This window comes from Engraulis encrasicolus, chromosome 19 (genome assembly GCF_034702125.1).
Source record: "Engraulis encrasicolus isolate BLACKSEA-1 chromosome 19, IST_EnEncr_1.0, whole genome shotgun sequence".
Lineage (NCBI taxonomy): Eukaryota > Metazoa > Chordata > Actinopteri > Clupeiformes > Engraulidae > Engraulis > Engraulis encrasicolus.
In genome coordinates, this window is record NC_085875.1 from 40,231,958 (window position 1) to 40,246,239 (window position 14,282).

Consider the following 14,282-nt stretch of genomic DNA (forward strand, 5'->3'; position numbering starts at 1 on the left):
AGGCCCTAGTTGGTCAAGACTGGTGGATATTTAATTAGTCATTAGAGCTAGTGAATTCTGATCAGACGTTGGTTTGGCAACTAACACGTCGTAGTTTAAATCTTATTTAAGCATAATAACTGCTAAATTGGTGCAGAACATCTGAAGCTGTAAGACGGATCCGTGCGTAATGATAAATAATCACATGGTGGTAATGTTGTCATCATCTTGGGGAAACGCACGGTTTGATGATCAAACACAATAAATCCAATTTATCAGTTCTACTCGCATGTGACCTGGGAATATTCACCCTCTTACCAGTTGCTGCGTAATTGCAGTGGGTTAATTGACAAACGCAACACACTCACGTGTTGAAAAAAAAACCCGGCTCTCTTCAGTAAGAGGTTGTTTGCATGAGGAATCTTTGAACTTCATCTCGTTCACTAATTTGCCCAGCTGTTCGGAAAAAAGAGAAACCCCTCGCCTTTGGGCCGTGGAAGCTCCCGCCTGAAATAGAGAGAATGGAAGAGGGGCAGAACGAGGGAAGGGTTTCATTGGGATTCTCAAAAACTTTCTTCATTTTTCGCAATTTGTACCAGTCTTCAACGACTGGAAACGTTTTTTTTTCGTAGCATGCTGTGTCTTTCTCTGTGTTCTGAAAAAATGTTACGTGGATATGGTGAAAAGACCGTTAGGCCTACAATTAATTTCGCTCAGCCGGAGAGACATTTTCAGTTAGAACATAGGCTAGGTCTACGCGCTATATTTAAAAATGAGTGATGTTTATTTGAACGTACGCTATTTGTATTCTGCAATCAATTGATGCTCAAACTGAAGACCACCACCCTGCTTAATTCGCCACATATGTTATCAGCGGGCAATGTCCAGCATTGAGATTTCATCAGCTCCTCGTCTCTCAACTTATGTGGCATTTCTCGTAAGGCCATCAAAAGAGCTGACGCTTTCTTCGGCCTTATGGACAAAAAATTCTCCAACAATGCGCCATCCCCTTTACTTCAAAAGCGGCCATCAGCAAGCCTACCCGTAGATCTTTCTTCTCTGCCTTTTTATTCTGTGGTTTTAGAAAGCCACTACAGGGCCAAGGCGCTCCTAATACCTTTTGATGGGGATTGAATTAATTATCCCCAATAACACAATTGTGCTCAGGCAACGAAAAGAGCAAAGCAATACCCCTTCAAAATCACTCGCGAAAAGAAAGGGGCCTTTCAAAGGGCGAGAGGGAGAGATCTCTATCCGAAATCAGCTTTAGAAGCAGCTGGTTTTCCATTAAAATTATACCAAAGAAGTTTATCAAGGCTTTGTCTCCTCCTAATATGAGCTGGCCATGTCAGGTTGGTGGTCTCCTCGCCTTCAGTTGACTATCACCCCCTGTTCCATTAGGTCACGAATGTGTTGGGAGTTGCACAGTCATCTGAACTATTTTATTTACGGAACTACATAAATTGTCCTAAATAATTCACTATAAAGCGCACTATGGTGTGGAATAGCCTAAACTAAACTTAGTAATAGGCCTACAACGTAGACGCATGGGTAGGCTATTTCAATCCGTATTTATGGGTAGCCTAGGCCTAGATGTTCATTGAATGATGTGTCTAGGCCTAAAATATAATTGCACGTTTTAGACACATGTGGGCCTGCACACCAACTCCACCTAAGTCAACAGATTGACAAAATCTTGCTACGTGCTTCTGTATGGTAGCCCTAGTTACTGGGGCTGGGTGCAGCAGGATAGGCTTACCAACTCGCTGTAAAAACGCGTGGATGTAGCTGTGCAAAGTAGCCTAAAAGGCCTGAAAATAGTTGGTGTCGTTATAGCAACAGGATCAGTCACGCTTTTCTCTAAGGGTCATTGAGCAGCGAGGCTGCCGGAACGCGTTTTTAATTAAAGCGTATAAAAACTTGTTTTGTTGTCATGTCATCGTGCGATTGGTCCCCAAAATGGATAATCAGGATTCCCTCTCTTTTGATGCTGCGGCACACCCGCGCGCAAGGCCCCTATGGAGAGGTGCACAATGTCTTGGCCACAAAAAAACCGGCCACTAACTCTGCTGGAAAATATAACCAACCAGACCTAAATATGACATGTAGGCTAAGTGTGTAAAGTGAGGCAGATATATTTTTTCTTAGACAATAATACACGCTCTATATTAGCCTACTCGGAGCAGGTGTCTTGAATCCAGGCCTACAGACGTCCACAAGGAAAGTTTAACTTGTTTAACAAGTAGGATTATCCGTCGGAGAAATCTACACAGAGACCTCGCCGGATTAAATAGTGGGGGACACCCAGGTTGTGCGATCTCTAGGGTAACCAAAGGAAGAGAAATCGACAAGCTTGTCTTGGTGTCGGGCATTATCCGAGGGGAGGGAAACTCAGCGGCAGGTCCCGCCTCGCCAACGCCTCCTTTTCTTCCCGCAACAACTTTTCAAGCGACCGCGGTGCGCCCATCCAACATATTTCTGAGTACATAATCGATCATGTTCGGATACACAAGTCAGTGCACTGTCGTCCTCCAGCAAAGGACACGGGGAGGGGTAGACGACGGGACCCGGGAGGGGTCAACTCATCAATATGAGGAAAGGAAACGTAAACGATGTGGATATAATTGGTTGGAATCAGTACCTAAAGGTCAACCAATCTCCTTGGCACTTTCATGTAGCCTAGTGAAATTACCAACATGCAAAATCACTTCTTCAGATCACAGGCCAGTCGTAACTAATAAAAAACAACAGCCACAGTAACATGTGAAGGCAGACTGGCCATATGAAAGAAGACGTATAAATTCAAATGATGACGGAAAGACACCTGACAAGTTAGCAATTACGCATTAGAATACCATTTATTACGCACTGCTTTTTATTAAAGGAACAGTCCACCCTTTTTTGATTTTCACATATTTGCAGTAGGCTATTTCCCAGCATTATTCATGAATGTGCATATAATTTTCGTCTATGTGTTACCATTGCCTAATTTAACAGTAGGCCTATAGCCAAATTAAGCGTAGCAATGCAAGTCTATGGGGGCAAACAAAACATCGTCAAATGTACTTATAAAGTACTTTAAAATTAATGTAAAATTCACCAGAGTGCAAAACAGCTATTTAATCCTGTCCTGTGATCATTTGTGGCTTGATGCTAATGCCTCCATTCACCTCCAGTGATTATGCTAAGCTATGCTAATAATTCTGATCCAATAAATCTAAGTACTGAAAAAACTGAGAAGAAAATGATATGAAGGTAGAGAATGCGCGCACATCAGTGGTACAGGTGCTGGACAAAATAGAGTAACTGAAATAAATGGTAGAAGTCCGCAACACTGTTAATGCTCCCAGTGATATATTTGCACGACGTTTCGGACCGTCGTCCTTTTTCAAGTGCAAGGTTGCAAGGTCCGAAACGTCGTGCAAATAAATCACTGGGAGCACTAACAGTGTTGCGGACTTCTATCATTTATTTCAAGAAAATTATATGCACATTCATGAATAATGCTAGGAAATACTGCAAATATGTGAAAATCAAAAAGGGTGGACTGTTGCTTTAAGATAGGTAGGCTACCATCATGGGTTATTTGCTATTTATGAATAAGGCCTATGATTACCTAGTTATTTAGACACACTGCGTATTAGCCCCTTTTGGCAGATACAGTAGTGCACTTTTGGGGAAATTAATCGTCATTGCATGAACATGCATGGCAATCACACAATGGTAACGGAGAAAAAAACACAACACAAAATAAAAAAAACAAACAGAAGACATTAGGCCCATTTTGAAAATCCCCGAGCAGAACAAAGTACTATTTTCAAAGTTTTTTTTCTGCCATATTAAGTTAAAATGCATGGGGGAAATACAATATTATACTTTTCAAAAACCTTCAGTAAATTAATATCAGAGGGATAATACTTTGAGTTTTCTTTTACCATCTCAAAGATACAGTATGTCTCAAATTAAGACATTTTGAGGAATGAATCCTAGATAAATACAGGTAGGCCTATTGAAACAGACAATAGTCTATTATCTTTAATTCGAGTATAATAGCAGTCTGGTGACTGAACACTTAAACCTAATGAGAGACTTTAGGAAGTATTAGTTTCATAAATCTTTCTGTATGAATTTTGAGACAGGGATTCAATAACCCAAACTGTTGTGATGAGGGTTAAATTGAAACGGGGAACAAAATGAAACAGGGATATGATAACTCAATTAAGTAATTGCTGTTATGATGGTTCAATTTAAATGTGAAACAGATGGGGATGGATGTAGAAGCTTCCAGTGCTATTTTAATGATTTTATTTCATAACATAATACAGGTTTCATTCACATACTGTTGGTGGTTAACGTTTGGGGAAGGAAAAAAAAGACAAGAAACTAATATAGACCTACTGGATTACAAAGAATGCTTTAAAACACTGATAAGATTTTGTTTCTTTTAAAAACAGAGAATAAACAGCAAAATAACAGAGGATTACAGAGCACCAGTTTCCTTCTAAACAAGAATCCTGCTCTCAACATCGTGTGATCTGAGCTGGTACTCTCATAACAACAGTGGGAGAAGTCTTTTTCCCTTGTCCTGATCATAGTTCCACATCAACATGAACAGTAATACTACAAATCAATACGGTGACTTTCATAAAAAAAAGAGTCTTTTTTAAGCTTTGAGTGGAATGGAAGGAAGATAGCCGTACCCCACACCAGTAACAACCAAGTGGTTAAACATTTACAATTCTACACTTTTCTCTCTCTCTCTCTCTCTCTCTCTCTCTCTCTCTCTCTCTCTCTCTCTCTCTCTCTCTCTCTCTCTCTCTCTCTCTCTCTCTCTCTCTCTCTCTCTCTCTCTCTCTCTCTCTCTCTCTCTCTCTCTTTCTCTCTCTTGGGAGCAGGGTTTGGAACGGGACTCTCTCTTTTTTTGTGTGCGCGAGTGCTCCACTTCTAACAACTGTTTGGCCAGTCAAGGCTGTGGCTGTGTTTACCCAGTGCTAAACGCCACTGCCTGGTCACCAGATGTGGCTGCCCGCTCGGTCAGTCAGTCAAGTCAGGCAGGCGGGGAGGCAGGGAGGCAGGCAGGCCGCCCAGCTGGGTGTGAGGGAGGGTGGGTGGCTCGGGTGCGGTGGGATGGATGGATGGATGGATGGATAGTTGTGTGGTTGGGGTCAGTCCATGTACATCTCTGGCAGCACCGGAGCCTCACAGACTGAGGCATGACAGGTCAGATGACTGTCCTCACACTGCCCGTCCCCACCTTCTTCCTCAAGACCTCCACTAGCCTTTCCAACCTGCACACAGAGCGAGAGAGAGAGAGAGAGAGAGAGAGAGAGAGAGAGAGAGAGAGAGAGAGAGAGAGAGAGAGAGAGAGAGAGAGAGAGAGAGAGACATGGACAGACAGACCAAGACGGGAGGGGCAGAAAGACAGAAAGGTAGAAAGAGGGAGTGCGGGACATAGGGAGGTAGGAAAAGGGAGAGAGGACATAGTTTTGAGAAGAAGAGTAGTAAGAAAGGCAGAGGGGCAGAGAGAGAGGGGGCCATAGAGAATGATAATAAGGAGACCGGAGGGAGAAGAGGGGAAAAGAGGGTGAGGGGGTGAGAGAAAGAGAGAGAAAGAGAGAGAGGTGGATAAAGGGGAAAAACAGGAAACGCGTGAGACAGTGAGAATAATACAGAGCGCTCTCCTAGGTCCCGTTTAAACATTAAGGAAACATTTCAAGGGAAGAAACGGACAGACAGGGCTGGAAAAAGAGCCCAAGACAAGATACACACATACTTCATCAAGTGGGCAAAAACAGCCGAAGCACCCATACCAAAGCCCACAGCTCAACTCCTTAAAATACCCTCCCCACACACACACACACACACACACACACACACACACACACACACACACACACACACACACACACACACACACACACACACACACACACACACACACACACACACAAGTATTCATTATTTTTCCTCCCATCCGATGGATTGACAGACACTTGGGATGAATTCAAGAGGGGGAGAAGAGAGGAGAGAGTGTTCCTGTGTTGTCCTGGTTTAGTGCCTGGTCAAGTGTTATGAGACTAGCAGAGAGAGAGAGAGAGAGAGAGAGAGAGAGAGAGAGAGAGAGAGAGAGAGAGAGAGAGAGAGAGAGAGAGAGAGAGAGAGAAAGAGAGAAAGAGAGAGAGAATGATGGGTGGATGGAATTATTTTTTCTGTCACTGTTTGTCAGGGTGTCAGAGAAGTTAAAAAAAAGAACCAAAGAACAAACATGCAGAGAGAGCTTCTTGTTGTATGTTTCTAGCTTTTGAAGCCAACAGCAACAGAAAAAAACTGAAGGGGAATTTAAGACAAAAACACTCTAAGAATTTTTACCACAACAGTATTTACTAATTTAAATATGGCCCATTGCATGAACACACTCACACGCATACATAGACAGGACACTCACACACCCTTTGGCCGGAAGGGAGCTTATTAATAGCAAAAAACAAAAAAACAACCTGAGGATGAAACTTACAGCAATGAGAAATTCTTTCTCTTAAATACTCGGATTAAGTTGCCAAATGATTAATTGCTTATGCTTCAAAAAGTATCCTAATTGACTGTCCTAAATAAAAAAAAAAGAAATGAAAATAAAACGCACTCGAATTCTAGCTTTCCTTGACATGAGGATTTTAGCTACTGTTCTGCTAACTCAATCATGTATATAATCAGTGTTCCCACATAAAACCTAATTTCAGTGGAGACTCTGCATCGTCTCTGAATAACAATATGCAATGCAATAGTCTCCTAGGCAGAGTATGTTGTAATTTACTGCATTGCCACTAAGGAAGCTGCATGACTGAGTTCTTTGCTCTTTTCTTTTTGATTTAACACTTGCGGAAAACTTCTGGAGAATAACATGACATAGTGATGTCCTGAAACATAGGAACATTATAACACTTAATATTCATTATCATTAGTATCATTATCATTATCATTATTATTATTATTATTATTATTACTATAATAAAAAGTTAACAACAATTGTAATTATTTAATAAATAAAATTGTTTCGAAGAAATGATAAAAAATAAATGGAATACTGCCATGCAATGTTGTACATTAAACAAAACAACACAGACAATGCTATTGTACAGTAGGATACTTTAAAAAATGAAAGATAAGGCAGTGCAGAAGAGTGAAGCAAACACTTCTTAAAATGCTCACCATAGTCTCATAGTATCATGCTGTGAATGTGCATGAAACATCAGTGCACACCCAAAAAAAAGAAAAATGGAGCAAGAAATAGGCAACTTGAGATAATGCTGATGTTTATTGTAACTGAAAAGAGAACAAAAAAAGAAGGTGAGGGGGGCTAGAACACGAAAAGAAATCAAAATTAAGAAATGACAAAGAAAAATGGAATATTGCCCTGTGATGTGACACACCAAAAAGCAAAACACTACAGAAGATGCTTATCTAGAGTACGATGCGTTTAAAAACATGAAATGGAAAGAAAAAAAGAGAGGGAGGGATGGAGGGAGAGAGAGAGGGAACGAGAGACAGCAGAGGCGGAGAGATGAGGCTGGGTTCTTCAGTGGAGATGTCCCTTGGCTATGGTGGGCGAGGGCATCTGGGAGCGGTCTGACCCCAGCCTCCACCTGTTTCTCTGCCCGCCCAGATCTGTGCCAGCCAGCGCTGCCATATGTGTTTCACCGCGTCTGAGCTCCCTCTGTGCGAGGGGCTAGGGGTGTGTGTCTGTGTGTTTGTGTGTGTGTGTGTGTGTGTGTGTGTGTGTGTGTGTGTGTGTGTGTGTGTATACGGTGGTGTGTATGTGTGTGCGCACACACACACACAACCATGGGTCTGTGTAACTTCAGCTTGTAGAGGAAAAGGGAATGAGTGTGTACTCTGTGTTGGAGAGAGAGAGAGAGAGAGAGAGAGAGAGAGAGAGAGAGAGAGAGAGAGAGAGAGAGAGAGAGAGAGAGAGAGAGAGAGAGAGAGAGGCTCAGACGGAGAGGAAGGGAAAAGGAAGCCTGGAAAGGTACACTAATATTTAGAAAAGGTCGTTGTCACTAAACACTCGGGGCCAAGCACATAGACCACAGACATCCCCTGGACACGGTCACACACACACACACACACACACACACACACACACACACACACACACACACACACACACACACACACACACACACACACACACACACACACACACACACACACACACACACACACACACACACACACACACACACACACACACACACACACACACACACTTGCTCTGCTTGCTTTACAAATACATATACACAAACACCTTGTGCACACTCGTGCCAGAGTACCTCCTCCCCCCCTCCCCCCCGCCAACCCAGCACCACCACCTTACTCACACACGCACGCACGCTCGCACACACGCTATCCTGAATACATTTATCTGCCCCTCCATCACGTCCACACAATTAGTGGGTGTGTGAGTCGGACCAGCAGAGAAGACTAAGGTGGACTGGTGTGCACAGGGGGGATTTGGAGGGAGGCAGAGAGAGAGAGAGAGAGAGAGAGAGAGAGAGAGAGAGAGAGAGAGAGAGAGAGAGAGAGAGAGAGAGAGAGAGAGAGAACGAGAGAGAGAGGGAGAGGGAGAGGGAGAGGGAGAGAGAGAGAGGCATGGTGTTTGCCCAGGGTGGCTGGTAAACCAAAACATACACTCGTGGGGAGGGGAGGGGCTGGCGAAAAGTATAAATCCCGATTAAGAATTCACAGTGTCGCAAAACCAACAATTATAGAGGGAAGGAGGCAGAGTAAACAACTAAGGCTTGAATAATTTTCTTTTCCCTCTCTCTCTCTTCCTAAACAGACACGTCAGGGTGTGGTTTGTGTGTGTGTGTGTGTGTGTGTGTGTGTGTGTGTGTGTGTGTGTGTGTGTGTGTGTGTGTGTGTGTGTGTGTGTGTGTGTTTGTGTGTGTATGTGTATGTGTGTGTGTGTGTGTGGTGGTGGTGGTGGGGGGGGGGGTATAGGGGAGGTGACGTGGTGTTGTTTTCTACTGCTGAAGAGGACATCTTGTTACCTCCGCCAAGGAGGTTATGGTTTTACCTCCGCCAAGGAGGTTATGTTTTCAGTCAGCGTTGCTTTGTTTGTCAGCAGGATAACTCAAAAAGTTATGCACGGATTTTGATGAAATTTAGTGGAGTTGTTGGAAATAACAAAAGGAATAAGTTATATGTGATTTTGGTGGTGACCCGGCCAGGAATTAAAAAAAAAAATCACCATTGTCGGATGGGGCAAATTTTGACATTCCAGTTTCTAACTCCACAAAAACAAGGCAGAAATACTTGAAAAAATAGGGTGTTATATAATAAAATGTTCCATCAAACAGCTTCCTTAGCGGAAGGGGGCACTCTCTGAGTGCCTTTCTAGTTTTCGTTGATTCCATACTTTCTCTTTTGGCCGCAGAAGTCCAGTGACTGTCAGACAAAACTGATAATCTACGTCATTTTTAGCCAGTCTGTCAAAGGCGTCATTCTTTTAGTTTTCCCTTGTGATTTTCACCCTTGTATGATTCCGTTTAGTCAGTCAAATGTCCCCTACAACACTTTTGGCAGTGTGCAAAAAAATAAACAAATAAACAAGGCCTTCAAAAAGTAAAAGAAAGGCAGGGTGGTGGTGGTGATGGTGGTGGGGTGTTGGTACTACACTGGGCATTAGTTGGGCTGGTGTGTGTGTGTGTGTGTGAGAGTGCGTGTGTGCATGCGGAGTGGTAGACTTTGCAGCCAGAGCTTTGGCAGAAAGTTGTGCTTATACGGTGAACTTTGGAGCCAGAGCCTGGCAGCTACTGTCATAGGTGCTGGTGGTAGCTCTGTGGTGGAGTTGGTGTGTGTGTGTGTGTGTGTGTGTGTGTGTGTGTGTGTGTGTGTGTGTGTGTGTGTGTGTGTGTGTGTGTGTGTGTGTGCATGTGTTGACGTTTGGAGCAAGGGGTTGGTGGCTGTCTAGTAGGGGCATGGGCGTTGGTGTCTGGTCAGCAGTCTGGGTGGAGGTTAGGGGTGAGAGTGGTGTGTGGAGGAGGCTGTAGGGTTGTTCTTGCTGCCCACACGAGCACCGCATACAGACACTGGCTGGAAGGCGTCGGTCCGCCTGACGCCGTCAACACACTACACTCCTGAGCCCACCCCAACCCCTGCCTCCCCTCTCTCTCTCTCTTCATCTCTCTCTCCCTCCATCTCTCCCGCTCTTTCCCTTTTTCACACACTCACTCTCTCTCCCTCTCCCTCTCTCACCTCCCATCCTTCCTTCCCTCCCTCTCTCTTTCTCCCTCTCACTCGGCACCCATCCCTCTATCCCCCAGTGAAAAGGCTTCTTTGTATGGCTCAGCTCTTCTCCTCTCACGGCCAAGTTTGATTCAGAGGGACATTAGACATTCAGTCGAGCACCTCCTCTGTCCTCCCCCCACCCCCTCCATCCTTCTAGCCATCCATCTCTCCCTCTCACTTCTCTTCCTCGCCTTCCCTCCCTTCTTTGCTCTCTCTCTATCCATCCATCTCCCCCTCTCGCCTCTCTGCCTCCTTCTCTCCGTCAATGGGGAGCCCCTGGGTCCAGCACACAGGTGCCACATTCTGTGCCGCCTCTCGGCTTCCTCCAGGAGTGTGTGTGTGTGTCTGCACAGGGGGCTGCCCGCCTCACCTCTTGCATTTTTCGCACCGCACTGCGATGGAGCTTCACGTCAGAGCAGCTTCCCACAGTATCAAACCCCCCTACACACACACACACACACACACACGCACACACACATACATTCACCTAACAATCACAGGCATGCACACCCCACAGAGTCATAGACATGCACATCCCTCACACACGAGCACAGTCAAAACACCATTCACACGCACGCACATCCCGCACACACACACACACACACACACACACACACACACACACACACACACACACACACACACACACACACACACACACACACACACACACACACACACACACACACACACACACACACACACACACACACACACACACACACACCTCGGCTGAGTCCTGGCTGCTGAGGCCATCCATCTGGGTGTCAGGTAACGGTCAGGTGTGAGAGCCTCAGATCCCAGCTGCCCACCCTACAACTCACTGGTGCGCACTCAAGGCATGGCACACACACTCAAGACACACACACACACACACACACACACACACACACACACACACACACACACACACACACTGGTGCTAACTCAAGGCACGCCACACACATGCATGCATGCACACACGCATGCACGCACACACACACATGCACACACACACACACTCACTCAAGACAAGACAGGGCCACTTTCGCTGTCCAACACACACATGCATACATTACATATACACTCAGTGATGCTTACTCAAAACACACACACACACACACACACACCCACACCCACCCACACACACACACACACACACACACACACACACACACACACACACACACACACACACACACACACACACACACGCACACGCCCCCTCCACTGCTCACTACTCAAAACAGTGCCACACTCCCTGCTCCTGTCCCACACACAAAAACACGTGTGCACATACACATGCACACACCCCCATCCTCCACTCAATGATACGCAGAAACACACATGAAGAGCTCTTTTCCAAAACGCTATATCCACCATTTTTGACTTTTTGCATTTTAATATTGGAATTGACTATTAAGAAGTCACATCATCTATATGTGAAATCTTGCCATTCAAATGTTTTGAGAACATACTTTTAAACCTCTATAAAAATGCAATTTGCAATGCATTTCAATGGAATGCCCAATACAAAAATGTAAATTTCCCAACATTCTATAAAATGGATATATCTCATTTTGGAAAAGAGCTCTTCACATGCACACCCACTCTTCTCCCCTGCCTCTCTCACAGAAACACCCGCTCTCTCTGCCCCTCTTCCATTACTTCTAGTGAATTTGTAGTAATTAGCACAGTAATGATCAAAATATATACAATACTCAGTAGACATGTTGCTTGTACAAGGAAACAAACAGCAAGGTCACACATTTGTTAAGATTAAATCATCCAGTCAACCGATTTATTGTTAAATCGGACCAACAGAGAGACAGACAGACAGAGACAGATAGACACACACATGCACACATGCACACATGCGCACGCACTTCTCAAGCTGCCAAACGTCCTCAACAGGAGGCCTCTTTCTGTCTAAAAGAGGAGGAAAGAGAGAGAGGAGAGAGGGAACTGGGAAACTGTGGATCCCGGGGTCCCTACCCGGCCCTACTCTTACCGAGTGCCATAGTCAATATTAGACACTTAGGCTTCACTGCCATAAATCACACTGTACAGGGCTTCTCAGAAACACTGTGGCACTCACCAATATTATTGCACTACCCTCTTTTTTCCCTCTATCTAAAATAACAGGGAGTTATAAAAAGAACTGTGTGGAATATTTAGATGTTCTCATTAGAGGTTAACCTTTAAGAGTGTGCACTCTTAAAAACTATGTGTTATGTAATGTAATAAAATATAATTTAAAGGTTTCTTTTAAAGAAAAATCCAAATGACAGTATATTGTATGGACAAAATCAAGTCAGACTATGATGATGCATTATTATATGCAACGCAATACATGTGTATGACTGGGTGATTATGTGACAGACTTTTCTTTTAGTTTCTGTAGTTTCAATGAATTAAAAAGCAATAAAAAAGTGTCCCACTTTTGTCATACACAACCATAACTCTTCAAGTTTAAAGTCACATACAATATGGCAGTAACTGACTTGAATTGAAGTCTTCAATTCATTACATCAGGGGTTCCCAACCTATTCCAACCTGGCGCCAAATTGAAATGTTCACAAATGCTTGGGTGATACCTCTGACCCAATGAACAACAAAACTCAAATAATAAGTAGTCAACAGCAACACACACAAATATTACTCCCATTTTTAAGAAAATGATTTCAAGGCTCATTTAAAATACTTTCAAGGGTCACCAGTAGGCACCGGCCAACAGTTGGAGAATCTCTCTTTTTTAACCTCCGCCAATGGTGATCATCAGACCTCTTGTGACCCCTTCGAACCCCGTCTGCCCCATGTCACCCCCTAAGGAGGACTCCTTTGAATACAATACCCACAGTTCCCTCTTCTGCTCCCCCATTCCCAGCTCTCTTTTGGGGGCCACTCACGTGGTGCATGTTTGTGTGTGTGTATATGTGTGTGTGTGTGTGTGTGTGTGTGTGTGTGTGTGTGTGTGTGTGTGTGTGTGTGTGTGTGTGTGTGTGTGTGTGTGTGTGTGGTGAGGGTAGCTCTTCCCAGGATTCTGAGCTCTCTCCTCTCTTCCCGTCCAGCCGCCCCCCCATGAAAACCCATCCCCCTGTTAATTCATCCTGCAAATAGATGACTGGGTGACAACTGTTTGCATTGCATGGGGAGCCCATATGTGTGTGTGTGTGTGTGTGTGTGTGTGTGTGTGTGTGTGTGTGTGTGTGTGTGTGTGTGTGTGTGTGAGCGAGAGCGAGAGAGAGCAGGGCCTCACACACACACACACACACACACACACACACACACACACACACACACACACACACACACACACACACACACACACACACACACACACACACACACACACACACACACACACACACACACCTCCTCCGACTACACACACAAACATACTACCGCAACATGCTCTTGGGGCTGAGAATGTGTGTATATCCAGTATGTGGCCACTGGAAGTTATGGGGTTGTGACATTACAACTCTTGAGTTTGCAGGCCACACAGAACCCTGCTGTTTCCCATATATATATATATCTACACAACACATATAAGATTTACTCATGAGTCCAGAAGCCCTCACGGCTAATACAGAGCAAAAAGTGAGAAATAAGACTACAGCTGAAATGGTCAAACATTTAAAAGTTTTTTGAGCCCCCTACTTACATGCTACTGTCCACACACCAGAGATTTTTCAGTCCTGCTAATAAAAGAACCTAGGTACACTCCCAAGGCTTTTTTTTATTACTACCCATCAAGAATATTACCTTTTGAAATAAAAAAATATTCAATATGTACCTATGAACCTACAAAATTGAATATTTCTAGAAAACTCAGGAATGATGCCCTAATATTACCATCCCTATCTGTAGGTTCTGTACTACAGTATTCACTGCTGGACTTTTTTCACCTGCCTCATACTTGCATGCTTTTGCAAAACACAAATAACATCTCCCTGGTCATGGGCAACCGTCACTACTAATGAACAAGAATCTGGGTTCGCATCTATGTATTTTGGCCTGGCAAGCCAGACTAC

General features: G+C 44.2%; 1 protein-coding gene across 3 annotated transcripts in view; it reads right to left on the minus strand.

Annotated features, from left to right (window-relative positions):
- Positions 1-4,261: 4,261 nt before the first annotated feature.
- Positions 4,262-14,282, minus strand: part of mipol1 (mirror-image polydactyly 1) — an 86,455-nt gene continuing 76,434 nt past the window's right edge. For all 3 annotated transcript variants that reach the window (XM_063184399.1, XM_063184398.1, XM_063184400.1), the window contains exon 14: positions 4,262-5,267. In XM_063184399.1, the coding sequence (XP_063040469.1) occupies positions 5,201-5,267 (67 nt within the window). In that variant the 3' untranslated portion in view covers positions 4,262-5,200. The remainder of the gene's footprint in view (positions 5,268-14,282) is intronic.